This window comes from Heptranchias perlo, chromosome 25 (genome assembly GCF_035084215.1).
Source record: "Heptranchias perlo isolate sHepPer1 chromosome 25, sHepPer1.hap1, whole genome shotgun sequence".
Classification (NCBI taxonomy): Eukaryota; Metazoa; Chordata; class Chondrichthyes; order Hexanchiformes; family Hexanchidae; genus Heptranchias; species Heptranchias perlo.
This window is the reverse complement of record NC_090349.1, coordinates 14,448,642-14,465,595: the sequence shown is the minus strand read 5'-3', so window position 1 is coordinate 14,465,595 and position 16,954 is coordinate 14,448,642. Positions and strand designations below refer to the sequence as shown.

General features: G+C 42.3%; 1 protein-coding gene across 1 annotated transcript; it reads right to left on the bottom strand.

Moving 5' to 3' along the window:
• Positions 1-372: 372 nt before the first annotated feature.
• slc35e4 (solute carrier family 35 member E4) lies at positions 373-15,360 on the bottom strand. Its single transcript, XM_068005671.1, has 2 exons — positions 14,031-15,360; positions 373-1,040 (listed from the first exon to the last, which is right to left on the bottom strand). Exons 1-2 carry the CDS (start codon positions 14,626-14,628, stop codon positions 601-603), a joined length of 1,038 nt encoding a protein of 345 aa, XP_067861772.1. The 5' UTR covers positions 14,629-15,360; the 3' UTR covers positions 373-600.
• Positions 15,361-16,954: the final 1,594 nt, after the last annotated feature.

Here is a 16,954-nt window from a genome sequence, read left to right as displayed (position 1 = left end):
CCAGTCAGGAGTAGGTTAAAATGCTATCAGGGTCACAATGTACTTCATGGGACATCAGTTTGCATTTATTAGTGAGGCTCATACCGGAGTATCATCAGTGCTAAAACCAGAGGTGTTAAGTTTGCAGATTGGCAGGAACAGTGAGAAATAGAGCCGCTCCACTTTAACTGCTCTCCGGCTCCTTTCATGCAGATCAGGGAGAGTTAAAAGTCCCCCCTCATAAGTAATACCAGAGGAACCATAAATATAAATAGTGGGGACAATAACTGGAGGGAAAAGAAAGAGGAGCTCTGATCAGAATTTATCCAAAATGGGCACTTCAAAATAGTCACCTTTTCCTTGTGTGCAACAACATGAAAAGCACATTTACAATAAAAATTCAGCTATTTAATAATCTGGTCTAGAACTATATGTTGTAATAAATACAATTCCAGTCACAGACTCGTCATATATTTAAATAGGACAAAATATTGAGTAAGGCATTAATTTAAATAAGGCAATGTGCTTTACTTTAATATCTTTTTGTCTGCCCGCAGTTTGGCAAAATTTAACCCTATTGAATTACAAATGTCATCTCCTGCCTATACACAAGGCTTTCTTTCAGTCAGTTTTTAACTTGTCTTGCTCTCCATGATGCTTATTTCTTGAATTCAAATAGTCTGCTATGAAGTCCGAGTTGTGATACATCAACACGCCCGTTAGCGTCAGCCCGATACCAGCGTAGCTCAACGCGGTCATCTCGCTGCCAAAGAGGATTTGCGAAATGACGAGATTCCCGACCATGTTGAGGTTGCCCACAACGTGCAGAGTGACAGCAGAGGTAAGTGTGGTGACGCAGAAGCTCGCCAGGTTGTACAGTACCGAGCCCAGGCAGCTAAGGAGGATGAAAACCCAAAGTCTGTTGTCATACTTGATGGATGGTTCCCACACAGCGCCACTCTCCAGCAGTAACGCAGCTGAAATAAGGATACAGAAGCTCGGGATGGACATCAAGTAGAGCAGGATGACAGAGTTGATCTTTTCTTCCTGAAGGAGAATACCTGGAAAAGAAAGAGACAATGATGAGTGTTGGAATAGATGACGCATTAGCCTCTGCTCTTAACAGATGGGAAATATATAATTCTCTACTGAATGTCAAGGACCTCTTTGGAATGTTACTGATGGAGGCACGAGGGAGATAGAGGCAGAGACACTGAGGGAGTGGGACAATGGACAGAATCAGAGGCAGAAGCGAACACAGATAACCAAAGAAACCGAGAAAGAAGAGCAAAAATTAAGTGCATGCGGCAAAAATGTTACTTAGAATCTTAGAATCATTACAGCAAGAGGCCATTCAGCCCATTGAGCCAGGGACAGTTCTTGGTAAGACCAATCCAGTTAGTCCCATTCCCCCGCTCTTTCCTTGTAGCCCTACAAATTTTTTCCCTCCAAATATTTATCCGATTCCTTTTTGAAAGCCACAATTGAATCTGCTTCCACCACCTTTTCAGGCAATGCATTCCAGATCATAACTACTCGCTGCGTGAAAAAAAATTTCCTCACATTGCCTTTGGCAAAAGAACCAATCACCTTGAATCTGTGTCCTCTGGTTCTCGACCCTTCCGCCAATGGGAACAGTTTCTCTTTATTTACTTTATTTAAACCAGTCATGATTTTGAACACTTTTATCAAATCTCCTCTCAACTTTCTCTGCTTTAAGGAGAACTACCCCAGCTTCCCCAGTCTATCCATGTAACTGAAGTCCCTCATCCCTGAAACCATTCTAGTAAATCTTTTCTGCACCCTCTCTAAGGCCTTCACATCCTTCTTAAAATACAGTGCCCAGAATTGGACGCAATACTCCAGTTGTGGCCGAGCCAATGTTTTATAAAGGTTCAACATAACTTCCTTGCTTTTGTCATCTATGCCTCTATAAAGCCCAGGATCCCGTATGCTTTTTTAACCACTTTCTCAACCTGTCTTGCCACCTTCAAAGATTTGTCCACATAAACCCCCAGGTCCTTCTGTTCCTGCACCCCCTTTAGAATTGTGCCGTTTAGTTCTTCCTGCCAAAATGTATCATTTTGTACTTCCCTGCATTAAATTTCATCTGCCATGTGTCCACCCATTCCACCAGCCTGTCTATGTCCTCTTGAAGTCTATTACCATCCTCCTCAGTGTTTACTACACTTCCTAGATTTGTGTCATCTGCAAATTTTGAAACTGTGCCCTGTACACCCCCCAAGTCCAAGTCATTTATATCAAGAAAAGCAGTGGTCCTAGTACCAGCCCTGGGGAACACCATTGTACACCTCCCTCCGGTCCAAAAAAACAACCAGTCACCATTACTCTCTGTTTCCTATCACTGAGCCAATTTTGTATCCATGCTGCCACTGCCTTTTTTATTCCATGGGCTTCAACTTGCAACATGTTCCAGCATTTCTGATGATTCAACTATAAGCCCAAACTTTGGAATCTGCTCTAATTTTCAAATAAATTTGAACAGTTTCAAAAATGTGGTTTCCAAAGATGAAAGAATTCCTGACTAAAGCGTTCCTTTGAAACACCAGTCACTGCATTTGAGCTGCATTATAGCGTTTCCATAGTAATTGATTCAGCACAGCAAAAGTTAAGGTGGGTTGTATGATTCCTTGAACTATTTAAAATATAAGTGTGGAAAAATATATACTCACTCTGTACTCAAGTTACTGAAATGTGTGTTGTAACTATGAAATGTTTTATTCAGTTCAGTAACCATGATACCGAATTGTGGGATTGTGTGGGAGGTGAGTTGGGTGGGGTCCTTCCTAAATACCAGTACTGTAACCTCATGCATAACATTTTTTTTATTTACTGGTTCTCCTTGTGTCAATAGTGGTAACAAATTCCTTCCTGAATAATACTCAACGGTGAAAGTGAATCATTCATTTTAAAAGCAAAAGTGCTCCCACTGTGTCATAAGAGACAATTGTTGATTCTGAAATCTATAAAAACAGCAGAGTCCCCTTTGTTACAATGTAATTGTCATTTTCAGGTCAGTTTACTAGATGATGATGATCCCTGTGCAAATAGACAGAGCTGCTATAAAAAGAGGGACGGTGCATGGATTATAGAAATAAAACCACCTGACAAGGAAAAATGACTTGCAGGAGTAATGACTGTGACTCCAACACAGAGTCTAACATTACTTTGCTTCGGTAGGTTTCAAAACGTCTCCATCCCAGAAGATGAGATGCAGCAAGACTAGAAAGCGGCTGCCCCAATGCCTCAGGTGGTAAATGCACCTCTTGGTGTGTTACTGAACCATACAGACTAGGAAGGCCCTTTGTATTATCCGTGACCTGTGGTGAGTTAGCTGTCTTAGCCAGGATCACAACAACAGGCCTCACTGTCTCCAGGCTAGGTCGGGTACCTGTATCAACTGAATGCAGGACTCCATTTAAAAGCTTCTTATCTACTCCGTTTTATATCATTCTGAGGCGTCTGTCTTGGGATGCGGATAGAAAATAGATCACAGGGACTGAAGTGCTTGCCGCACTGTTACAGTGGCTCCTGGCTGTTTGACAATGAAAACAGTGATTAGCATCATACCCAATTGGCATTTCATGCCTAATGGAGGCTGACCTCGGTGGATAATCTCTCTCTCTCTCTCTCTCTCAAAACAAAATTAGCCAGAGCTCCTGCTGCTGATCCCAATTCAATAGTAACCACTATGAAGGGTATATATGAACATTGGGTAAGGAAAGGATTGGGAGCAGCACATACCCTGCCAGCACTCTCTGTTACACACATGGAGAGTGGTGACCTGGGTGAGGTACTGGAGGCGTCCATGCAATAGTACCTTTAGTAACTCCCTTCAGGAGACGAGGGGAGAAAAGTGGAAAAAGTGATGTCTCAACCTAAAAAATACTGATGTTTGTCGGTGATGAAAAGCTGGATGAGGACAGACGCACTGCAGCCAGCACACGTACAAATGGCTAATATTTATTTGCTGACCAATATTTATTTATTTTTAAGAACATACAATTTGGATGAGTGTGCTCCAAATATACCCACTCTATATCAAGTCTCTGCATCTGTTTACGCACTGCCAGAGAGAAAGTGACCTTCAGACAACCTGTGTGATTGCTCTGAATCACAGTCTATGTATAGGCTGGTGAAATTGCAACAGTAGAGGGTCTAACAACGCACAAAGTGAGGGAGTAGAAACCAAACTCATAACAAAATAACTGATCACATGTTCAGTTCTGTCATGGTGTTACCTGTTACAACTCCCTGTGTTGGGGAGAGGGGGGCACTGGCTGGACTGGAAAAGCATTAGCTGACATTCCAAAAACTTACGGTCAAATGCAGGTGACATTATGATACCACAAAACAACATTTTCAATATTCTGCTCCCCATTTAGCAGGAAGTTGCAAGAATGGAAATGTATGTAGTTTGCTACGTCAATTTGAGACGTAATAACTCAAACTGCTGGGCATTCACACTGCTGTTGGGGTGGGACTTCCAGCCACCTTCTGGAATGGCTGTTGACCCCCATCTCAAATCCTAGGGACCCTGCCACTTCTCTGGGATCAATTACCTTTGTCTCTCTATGTTTTTGAGGCCTTCAGTAGGCACACAATGAAATCCACGTCTGCGCACAATGGATGTGGGGCTTCTCTGGGCCCAAGGAGGGCCTGCTGGGCATAATTTCACGCCCCCAAAGCTGGCTGCAGACATGGGTGACCCATGCAGACCCACTGATGGGTGGACGATTTGCCACCCAACAGCCTCCCCCTGCCAATCGGGATTTCAGGTGCAGATTCTGGTCCAAAGTTGCTCCAGTTTACGTGTTCGCATAGAATTTCTTTGTGATCAATTTTAACCCTGTGGTTGATCTATTTAAAGTAAACATATTAATGGCTGTTATAATAGCACACAATGGATTTTACATGAAAAAATTAACCAATGTGCCACCAGAAGAAATTATATTGCTAAATGGGCAATAACCCTTCCAGTTTACTCATTGGCAGAACCTCTTCTATGATATAACCCTGTCAGTCGTATACAACTGGGATTTTAATTTAAAGCCAGTTTTTAGCAAATGGAAGTGTTTGCTTCCATATCCAAATCGGAACCAAGAGCGGAAAAGGAGGAAGTCTAAGGTTTTTTTTATTTGGGGGGGGGGGGGGGGGGGGGAAGGAGGAGGAGGTAGGGGGTAGGGTTAGAAAAGCTAGGATAAGTTAGATTAATTTGGGTAAAAACAGAATTAAAAAGATGAAATAGGAGAGAGAGAGAGAGAGAGAGAAAATGGGAAGGAAAAGACGAAGAAGGGAAAGTAGGGACTGCAGAATAAGTAACATTCAAGTGTTTAAAATTTACTTTTGTGTAAACCACGTTGTAAGTGTTTTATTTTGTAGTTTAGGGTTAATAGTTACAAATGCTACTCTTAACAATGGAGCACTGTTATGACTGTTACATTAATGTTCAGAACAGCATTACAGAATGTGAAAGACCTGGGACGCATTCAGCAGTTCAAACTTTAACATAGGACATAGGAACAAGAGTAGGCCATTCAGCCCCTTGAGCCTGTTCCACCATTCAATGAGATAATGGCTGATCTGAAGGAAATGAAAGCAATTCGCAATAGAAAAGGAAGCAATGAGATTAAAAGTGGGTTTATTTTCAGCCATTTGATATTTCACACCAGTGAAATTTGCATGAAAGTATTAACGCAAGTAGACATCACGAGAACCACTCAACAGACAATGAGAGGCAGCAACTCCATGAATGGAGCCATTAACGTTGGTTCCCCCCCCCCCCCAAGAGACATTCAACAAGGTCAGCTTTCAAAATTATATATTTTTCCACTGATACATTAAACACATGAAAAAAAGAAAAACACCTATTTCTAATAATCAGGTTTCTTGTGCCTGTTGTGCCCATCAAGTCTGACTGTAAGTTTTATCTACTTTTCTTATTCACCAGTCACATCACGCAAATGATTTTCTATCATTTCATTTTTCTCTCCAATTGTATTCACCTGAAGAGTTATCGGAGATATAGTTACCATGACAGTTCCTCACCCACCCTCACTATAAACCCCTAAAAATAATATTTATCATATATCAAACATACAAAAAAGACAGACATGCCCAGAAATTTAGTGTGGACAAATTCCTCCCCGCTCAACATCTTGAATTCCAACTACACCCTCCCCCAGTTACGGAGGCACTTTTCCCCCACCTCCCCAACCCCCCCAAACAAAGAGAAGTTCCCCCAGGATTACAATGCCAAGGTGTCCCTACAGCTTTCTTCGATCGATCGACCACACCCACACCCACACACACACAATATCATGGGCAGAAATCCACCTGCTGAACTTTGTTCATCTGCCCTTCTGACCCCAATGCCCACCACTATGATTATGATTTAAAAGGGAGAGAGAAAAATGAGAAAAAGTATCAGAAACAAACTTTGGCAAAACAGAAACTACAAGAGAAAGTGTGAAAGCCATACAGTACAGCAAGAAAGAGGGAGATGGAAAGAGTGGAAGACGAACAGAAAGATAGGGAAACAGAATCGATTCAGAATGGGAGCCAAGAAGAAAGAGAGATAGGGAGATGGAGTGAATACAGAGTAGGAGACAAAATTTTTGTTTACTTTTGTCTGTAAACAACACTACAGAAGATCAACTCAAATTAGAAATAAAACATGTACATGATTTGTCTTTTATTCAGGAGGAGGCAGAACCAGGGGATGAACAATTTATATGCAAGGTTTTATTGTAACACTTAAGGATGTAAAAGTTTATATTTTATGAGCTCAATTTTGGTTCTAACAACTCATTTGTTGTATTAGCAGTAGAGTCTCTTCAATCATTTAATACTTGTCTCCCATTTTTAAACCTGCCTGTGCTGGTGGTCATCGAATACATTTTGTCTGTGTACATTCTGGGGCTGAAAATCCTTGGCCCTTTGGCACACTCCTGCTGTAACTCTGGCACGTGAGCTTCCTATAAACCATTGTTTGGGTGGGGGGCGAGGGTGGACTATGGAGCCTTTGCTTGATCCAAACATGGCCACTGACAGAGGGTGTGGGGACTCCCAATACTGCATTCCAGGCCTGCAGATTTTTGGAGGGATGGTATCCCTCTTTAATGGCAGTTGTGAGGTCCAACTTGGAAGTCTAGGCCTGGATTATGGCCTTGGTCCCAAAAACTTGGCAGATAAAACTTTTCTCTTTTCAAAAAAAATCATCCTCCTAACAAAGAGGACTAAGGGGACCTTAAAATCATCATTCTAAAAAAAGGTGGGGGGTGGGGGATGTTGCATCTGGCAGAGCACCCAGATTTCCCAGCCTCTGGAGGCAGCAGCAGACAGGCACCCAGGAAGCACACGTAGTGGCCGTGAAGCCCACCCACGTGTACGCGAATGACGGGACATTATCCTGACCCCTAAATTCTCAGTGTTGGTGATCTCCATGATTGAACCTGAGGATTTTCAGGACCACTTTGTTTCCCCTATCAGATGTTACTATTTTATTGGCCAAAAAGACATCTGTGGTGAAAATGAAGAAATGTATTTTCTTGTGCAATATTCATCCACTAGTACTCAAAAAATAAGCATTGATGTTAATGACCCGTTAATTTCTTGTGGTACTGTTCAGAAGTCGGATAATATGCTGTTTAAATACAGGAATAAGAGTGTTATACCATATAGGTCACATATTGTCCATTTGCCACGGTTTACACTTTTCCAAACGTTCTTCAAAGGATGCTAGGTGCTGTAACCAGTCTGGGGTGTATTCGGTTATGTGGGTCTGCACATCAAGTCTATAGGACACAGATCTGAACGAGCCTGGTGCACAATGACCCAGTCATCGATCCCTAGTCCTGACTTGATGATGTCAAGCATTACTGTGCTTAATTCCCCTCAGTCAACACCCATTATTACTTAACCCCGTACTACTCCAGGATCACACCAGAAGGACAATCTTAAGCTCCATTTCCCCCTCCATGACCAACCCAGATCTTTAAAACCCTCTGCCCATCCCTCCACCCTCACCTCAAACATCAAAAGTAAGGCCCTCATGGATTCACAGACCATTCGCAATCTTGCCATCCTGTTTGACCCTGAGTTGAACTTGAAGCCCCGCGTTATATCCAGCACCAAGACCAATTACTTCCTCCTCTGGAACATCAGTCACCTCTACACTGTCTCCTGTCCTCCGACACCTTAAATTTAAAATCCTTATCATGGTCTATAAATCCCTCCATGGCCTTGTCCCATTCTATCTCTGTGATCTTCTACAGCCCTATATCCACCCTGAATGCTCTGTTCCTCAGATTCCATCCTTCTGTGCATTCCCCCACCCTTCCCTCCAACTGGCAGCAGAACCTTCAGCGGCCTCAGCCCTACTCTTTGAAACTCCCTTCCTAAACCTCTCCACCTCTTTCTCCACCTTTGAAAGTTGTTGTTATTACATGTGCACTAGTATGCAAAGGATGTAGGGAGTCTGTAGATAAACTCTTCAACATCTCCTTTCCTTAGTTATCCTAATTGGCGCAGTAACCGTAACATATTAGTCATTCATTTCTGTTAAGATGCTGCCAAGTAAATATTGGCAACACTCTGCCACAAAGGAACTCCAACAAATATGTTATGCTGATGGCTGCCAGCCAGACCTACAACCACAAACATTCAGCAAGCCTTCATTGTGTATCAACATAGCTGAAGGGCCAGTACTGTCAATGTCACAGAAAGCACGTTGAGTTTTATTAAAGGAAGTCAGTCCTGCTTTGAAATGATGGTGCACAGCGAGAATCAATAAGTGGAATGTTCCACAACTGACCTCATTAGTGTTTTGTTTTAAACTGAGAAGTCCAGCTGAAGGAACAGCTCATAGTGCAAGTTATCACCAAGGCTGGAAAAAAATAATGGGAGAAACAAGATCATTCAACAAGTAATTGGTTAGGTGATACCAAATTTAGGCTTTAAATTTAATTTAACCTAAATTAATTGTAGGAGGAAGGAAACGTTGAGGAACACAAGGAGTTCCATTGTTTTGAGGTTCTGACAGTGCGTTGAGTCTTGATTTCAACACAATGAGGATGGATGGAGGTGGAGATTAAAAAGAGAGAAAAGTTGAGAGGAGCGATGACTACAGTAGTATTGATAATGGTGAGAAAGGATGGGAGATGGAGAGAAAGAGAAAGGTGGAGGCTAGAGGTGACGCGAGGATTGCCTGTCAGATGGGAAACTTATACTGAACAAAAGGAATTGAGTAAGAAGACAATGTAGATTTCTATTTTGGAATAGTTACATCCACTGGGGCTCTGCCTCAAAAGAATAGAGGCTAAGGTTGGATCCATGGGCAGAGAATGCAATGAAGTGTATCAGAGAGTAGAGAAAAGCAGAGTGACTTTGGAATGATATTTGAGCTGAACTCAGACATTGGGGGGGGGGGGGGGGCGGGGAGGGCAATGAGACAGAAAATCTGAGACAGGGAATCATTAGAATCAGGACTAGCACCAAAGGATTGGAGCAAAGGGGAAAAATACTGTCCTGGAAATGACCAGTGGGCCTGACTACTGTTGTGGGTGAACTGTTAAAAGGTCACCCTGAAAAAGCATATTAGGGAACACCGAGGAGGAGCACGAGATCAGCAGGTCAAGTCAGTATGGATTTATGGGAGTAAGATCATACTCCACAAACCTGTTTGAATTCTTCGAGGAGACATTGGAGCATGTGTAGAAATGGAACTCCATGGACACTGTTAATCTAGATGTCAGCAAGGCTTTCCACACAGTGGCACATAGGAGATTGGCCCACAAGGTAGAACAGTACAGAATGGGTGACCAGTTATTGAAGTAGATTGGCAACTGGCTACATTAAAGGAGATAGGGGTTTGCCATACATAGAGATCTGTCAGAGTGGCAGGATGTGACTAGTGAGGTGTCTCAAGGATCAGTGGGGGGGACCTTTGCTACTTATCTTGTACGTCAATGATTTGCAAGTGGAGATACAGACAAACCCATCATGTTTGGTGATTACATCAAGGTGTGGAGGAGGGTTACAAGCAATCAGAAGCAGACTGATCAGGTGCAGAGATAGATTTGGAAGATGGGCTGAGAAACGGCAAGGGAATTTCAATGTCGACAAATGCAAAGGGATGAGAATAAACTTTAAAACTATAAATTCAATGCTGTCAGTCTACAGCATAGGAAAATGATTTGGTGGGGGTTGGCGAAACCATCTGCACCATGTACAGCAGTAGTAAATAAGGCAAGTGGGATCTTGGGTTGTATAATGCATGGAATACAGCATAAATCACAGGATGTGACACTGAGCTAACAGAAGGCATTGGTTTGTTCCCATCTGGAGTATTATGTGCAGTTTTGGTCACCATATTATAGGGAAGACATTGTAGCACTGCAAAAGGTGCAAAGGTCTACCTGTCTAATACCAGGCATTAGGTACCTAAGCTACAAGGAGAGCGTACAGAAGCTGAGTTTTCACTTTCATAGAATTTTCCTTCAGGTTTGCAAACCATTTACCAAAGTAGAGAACAGACAGTGGAGAACGCTGAAATGTTATATGTATGTGAACGCACGTAGCAGTCTCCTGTCTCTTCATTTCCGTATACATTAAATCTGCTTTACAAATGCAAAATATTTCCTTATAAGACATAGAGCAGTGTTCTATCCCAGCACCACTACGGACTAAATTCACAAACAACACATTAAAATAATAGCTATATATATTGTAAAGAAAATGATAGATGGAAATGTTCACAATGAAAATCCAATCTCAGTTTCATTTTTGTTCTTCATGATATTTGATGAGAACATAAGAACATAGGAAATAGGAGCAGGAGTAGTCCATACGGCCCCTCGAGCCTGCTCCGCCATTCAATCAGATCATGGCTGATCTTCAACCTCAACTCCACTTTCCCGCCCGATCCCCATATCCCATGAATCCCCTAGAGTCCAAAAATCTATCTATCTCAGCCTTGAATATACTCAACGACTCAGCATCCACAGCCCTCTGGGGTAGAGAATTCCAAAGATTCACAACCCTCTTCATGGAGAAATTCCTCCTCATCTCAGTTTTAAATGGCCGACTCCTTATCTTGCAACTATGCCGTCTAGTTCTAGACTCTCCAGCCAGGGGAAACAGCCTCTCAGCATCCACCCTATCAAGCCCCCTCAGAATCTTTTATGTTTCAATGAGATCACCTCTCATTCTTCTAAACTCCAGACAGTATAGGCCCATTCTACTCAACCTCTCCTCATAGGACAACACTCTCATCCTAGGAATCGATCTAGTGAACCTTTGTTGTACCGCCTCTAAGGTAAGTATATCCTTCCTTAGATGAGGAAATCAAAACTGTATGCAGTACTCCAGGTGAGGTCTCATCAAAGCCCTGTACAATAGTAAGACTCTTGTACTCCAACCCTCTTGCAATAAAGGCCAACATGCCATTTGCTTTCCTAATTGCCTGCTGTACCTGCATGCTAACTTTTTGTGTTTCTTGTATGAGGACAACCAACTCTCTCTGGATACCAACATTTAATAGTTTCTCACCATTTAAAAAATATTTTGTTTTTCTATTCTTCCTATCAAAGTGAATAACCTCACATTTCCCCACATTATACTCCATCTGCACCTTCTTGCCCACTCACTTAACCTGTCTATATCCCTTTGCAGACTCTGTGTCCACTTCACTGCTTATTTTCCCACCTAGCTTTGTATTGTCAGCAAACTTGGATACATTACACTCAGTCCCTTCATCTAAGTCATTAACAGATTGTAAATAGCTGAGGCCCCAGCACCGATCCTTGCGGTACCCCACTAGTTTCAGCCTGCCAACCTAAGAATGACCCGTTTATCCCCACTCTCTGTTTTCTGTCCGTTAACCAATCCTCTATCTATGCTAATATGTTACACAAGATAAAGGATCATGGGGTTGGGGGTAACAACCTTTTATGCGGCACCTTATCGAATGCCTTTTGAAAATCCAAATATACTACATCCACTGGTTCCTCTTTATCTATCCTGCTAGTTACATCCTCAAAAAACTCCTAATAAGTTTGTCAAACACGATTTCCCTTTCAGAGCTGCTGGATGATATTTTATCTGATCATTCCCACACCCATTAGACTCTATATTGCACTTTCCTACGTGACTATATTACTCTGAATGTGATGACTTCATAACAGCCTCATAGCTTTCATGCAATTTAAATACTGCTCAGCAATCCTGTGCTGTACTGGGGTAGGGGGAAAACAGTCACAGTTCCTAATCTTGGTTGCAATCCAGTGACCTCTGCTGGCAAATTCCTGTGTGCAGACATTGGGGTAGAACAGGATCAGTCATGGACGCAACTCCTGCCCCAATCAAATAGCCCACTGACATTCACTGTCCAGGTTCACAAATGAAGAACTGCCATTTGGGTGAGGAGGTGCAAAAAGGCAGTCAGCCCCTGCAGAAAAGTACTCCAGCATCAATCAGTGCCTTCAAGACAGTAGGGGAAAAAAACAGAGGGAAAATTGCAGTATTAGTTTTATCTGTCGTTAATATTGTTTTCATTTGATTGCTAGTGTATGTATTGTAAAAATGTTAGATGCTATGAAGCAAATGAAAAGGTGCAATTTATGGTTACCAACTCTGGTTGGACATATTCCAGGAGATGTCATCACATGACCTCCCACCTCCAATCACCCCACCCCCTGACACTCCCACCATTGGTTGCCTGATCCATCCATCCTCATGGCACACTGCCTTCCCACACCAATTGGAAAGCGAATACACTTCATTACTCAACTGGATGATTCTTGACTTGTCAGTCAAACACATGTATTTTCCATTTCTGATTTTTTTTTTAATGTCACTATGATTTTTCTCCTGGATGCTTGGAGTAGTGTCTGGGAGATAAATCGCAGGAGGGTTAGACATCCTAGTACAATTTAATGCTGAGGTTCAGATGATTTTTAAAAATCAATTCTTTTGTTTTGGATATCGTCAGCATTTATTGTCCATCTTTAGTTGCCCTGATTTAATACAACTGAGTAGCTTGCTAGGCCATTCCAGAGGACAGTCGAGTCAACCATGTTTGGTGAGCCACATATAGGCCAGACCAGGTATGGACATCAGGTTTCCTAAAGAGCATTAATGAACCAGTTGGGTTTTTATGACATTCTTGTCAGCTTCATGGTCACTTTTACTGATTTTTTTTTTAAAACTAAATTCGAATTCTCCAACTGCCATGGTGGGATTTGAACTCACATTCTCTGGATTACTGGTCCAGTAACATATCCATTACACTACCATATCCCCATATATAAAATTAGTATTATGTAAACTACTAAATGCTTTAGATAAAAGTAAATTCTGAATAATTACAACATGGAAGAATAGTAGAGCCAGAGGTCATGTGTAAACGAGTGAAAACTAATTTTAGATCAGATTACAGAAGGAATTTCTTCACAAAGGGCGATAAATGTCTGGAATAATCTGCCAGGTAAGTTAGTAAAGATGCAGACTTCAGAGGCATTCAAGACACAGTGGATGCTAGGCTGGAGAGTTAGGGCACTAAAGGGATGAGCTTCAGTGGCCGAATGCCCTTTCCTCACCCTTGACTTTTTTTTAATGTTCTTGCATCATTCCTGATAGTGAATCACGTAACTGTATTGTTCTGCAATCGTGTTGTCACAATTGGATTTACACTTATGCTTCTTGTTGCCATCTGAGCCCCACAATGTTCATTTGTTATTATTCACTCCGAGCCATACATCTATATATTTATTTTCTGGTGACATGATTTAGAAAAATGGTACTCCTGGGTGGACTATGAGCTTCATCTCTTACTCTAACTCAAGCAGCATCTCATCCCAACATACTTTTCATGAGGCAGGCTTGAGGCAACGCTCTCCATCACAAAATACTGTTTTTGTTCATCTTAATGGTAACCCACCCATCCATTTGCCCCCTCCCCACCCAACCACTCCTCCTCCCCCCACCCAGCCATGGTACTTTTAGAAAAATCACAGAACAACCCAACTCACTTTGTTGGATGGACTTCACTCCTCTCAACATGGTTGCAGCAAAAATGTAGAGGCATCCTTTGTGATCAAACTGCACCTCGCCCATAAGACTGAATGAAGCTCCCAGACAGATGGGCATCATGGCAGTGTACTTGAGGATGTGATGGTGCTTACCCAGAAAGAGCTTTGATATGGCTATGGTAAAGAGAGGGGTAGTGGTGGAGATCACTTGTGCAAAGGAGAGCTGTACATAATTTAATCCCATGTTCCCAAAGGCGATAGTGGCACAGAAGGTCAGGCTCAGTAGAAACACTTTGAATTTAGCAGCAGTAGGTAGACCGGTGACTTCTTTAATTTTCAGGTTTACGAATCCCATCCGGATCAAAGCATAGTCGATAACAATGGCTGTCAGCATGTGAAGCGCCGACAGCAAGAGAGGGTAACGAAAATTGTACACGGCGAAGATGCATTTGTTGAGGCTAGTTATGGTGGTCCCCGTGGCGAGCAGCACAGCGACCGCCGCGAGTGTGTGTAACATCTGCCTCTTCTTCTGGGTCGCCCCTGCTGCTTTATCGGATATTGGCGGAGGAAACTCCGGGAATACATCAGTAGTTGTCATGGTAACTCCATCTCGGGCTGAAAAAATAAAGTCTTTGGGTTATCCTTCGCCCCGCGTCCTCTGACGGTCTCAGGGTTGAAATTAGACGCAGGATCTCGCTGCTCTCTCGGGATAACTAGTCCTGTGCATTTCAGCAGCTTGATCCTGGCTGGTAAATCACCGCCCATTGAACATAGCGTTTATGTTAACGTTTCAATTATTTTTTTTTAAAAACCCTATTTATTATCGTTTCTGGGAGAGGGGGTGGGGATAATTTTTTTTTTAAAAAGCGAGAGGACAGCGATTTCTGAATTCACCACGCCTTGCTGTAGGCAGATGCTGGCTGTCGTTCTGATGAATCACGGTGCTGTTTGTAACCTGTTTTTTACCCCCCCCCCCGGCTTCGCTCATTTGTGCCTTCACCAAATTGCTATTGCTTGCAGCCTCGGCTGGTCCAATGAAGCGGGGCGAGGGCAGATCTCCGCAGGATCACAATCCAGACGTCAGATTTCCAAATTTAGAGTTTTGACGATATTGCGCCCGCCCCTGGGCAGCTTCCAGAATAAAAACCCAAAAAACGCGGTGCAAACGGCCATTGTTTTCCAAATTAACTGCGAAGAATAACAGCACAGGCACACACATTTTTAAATTTTGTTTTAGGATGACGAGCACCAGGCATCGTATTTACATTTATGACGGCGAGGTCTTGTAGTCATTCACACGCATGCAAAACGCCAGCCTTCATTCACCGTGTATCCCTTACACGTGACACTTGCAATGCCATTTACTTCCTTCTTACAAACACAATGTCAAATGTTGAAACTACTGACGCCGCCTGCCACTAAGCAACAAACACCAAGCTTCTATTTTATTAATTCTTGTGGGAAATGGAAAGCTCTCAGCACTAGTTTATTTTTCTATCAAAAAATTACATTGTACAAGACATATATTGGATCTCTATTCGTATTACATGAATCTCTCATAGAATCATGGAAAGTTACGGCACAGAAGGAGGCCATTCGGCCCATCGTGACCTTGCCAGCCGAAAAAGAGCTATCCAGCTTAATCCCGCTTTCCAGCACTTGGTCCGTGGGTCTGTAGGTAACTGCACTTCAAGCACATCCAAGTACTTTTTAAATGAGTGGAGGCTTTCTGCCTCTACCACCCTTTCAGGCAGTGAGTTCCAGACTCCCACCACCCTCTGGGTGAAAAAAATTCTCCTCAGCTTCCCTATAATCCTTCTACCAATTACTTTAAATCTATGTCCCCTGGTCACTGAGCCCTCTGCTAAGGGAAATAGGTCCTACCTATCCACTCTATCTAGTCCAGTCATAATTTTTTATACCTCAATTATATCACCCCTCAGCCTCCTTTGTTCCAAAGAAAACAACCCCAGCCTATCCAATCTTTTCTCATAGCTAAAATATCTTTCTTGAAATCACAATTCTCATACTGTGTCCCTGCATAAAAATGGTTAAGCTCACAATTTCCTTCTTTATCTGATGTTTCATTATACATGTTTTATTATTGTTAGTGAATTATTATTCATGGTTTATTGATTTTGTTCCAGCAGTAGGGACCACTATTTGTTTACTTTGCTGATATCAGCTTTTCACCACAAATATATTAATAACTTGGATGATTGAATAGAGATATATATCCAAATTTGCAGATGATACTAAGTTAGGAAGGCACAGTAAGTTCTGTAGATGGGAGCAGGAAGTGGTAGAGGGACAAAGGACATCTAAGTAAGTGGGCAAAACTATGACAGATGGAGTTCAATGTGGGGAAGTGTGAGGTCATCCACTTTGAATCAGAGAAAGACAAATCTGAATATTTTCTTAATGGTGAAAGACAGACCAGTGAAGGAACAAAGAATCATAGAATGGTTACAACACAGAAACAAGCCATTCGGCCCACCGAGCCCGTGCCAGCTCTTGGTAAGAGCAATCCAGTTAGTCCCATTCCTCCACTCTTTCCCTGTAACCCTGCAAATTTTTTCCCTTCAAGTATTTATCCAATTCCTTTTTGAAAGCTACTTCCACCAACCTTTCAGGCAGCGCATTCCAGATCATAACTACTCACTGATTAAAAAAGGTTTTCCTCATGTTGCCTTTGGTTCTTTTGCCAATCACCTTAAATCTGTGCCATCTGGTTCTCGATCCTTCCACCAATGGGAACAGTTTCTCTTTATTTACTTTATCTAAACCCATCATGATTTTGAACACTTTTATCAAATCTCCTCTTAACCTTCCCTGCTCTAAGAAGAACAACCCCAGTTTCTCCAGTCTATCCACATAACTGAAGTCCCTCATCCCTGGAGCCATTCTAGTAAATATTTTCTGCA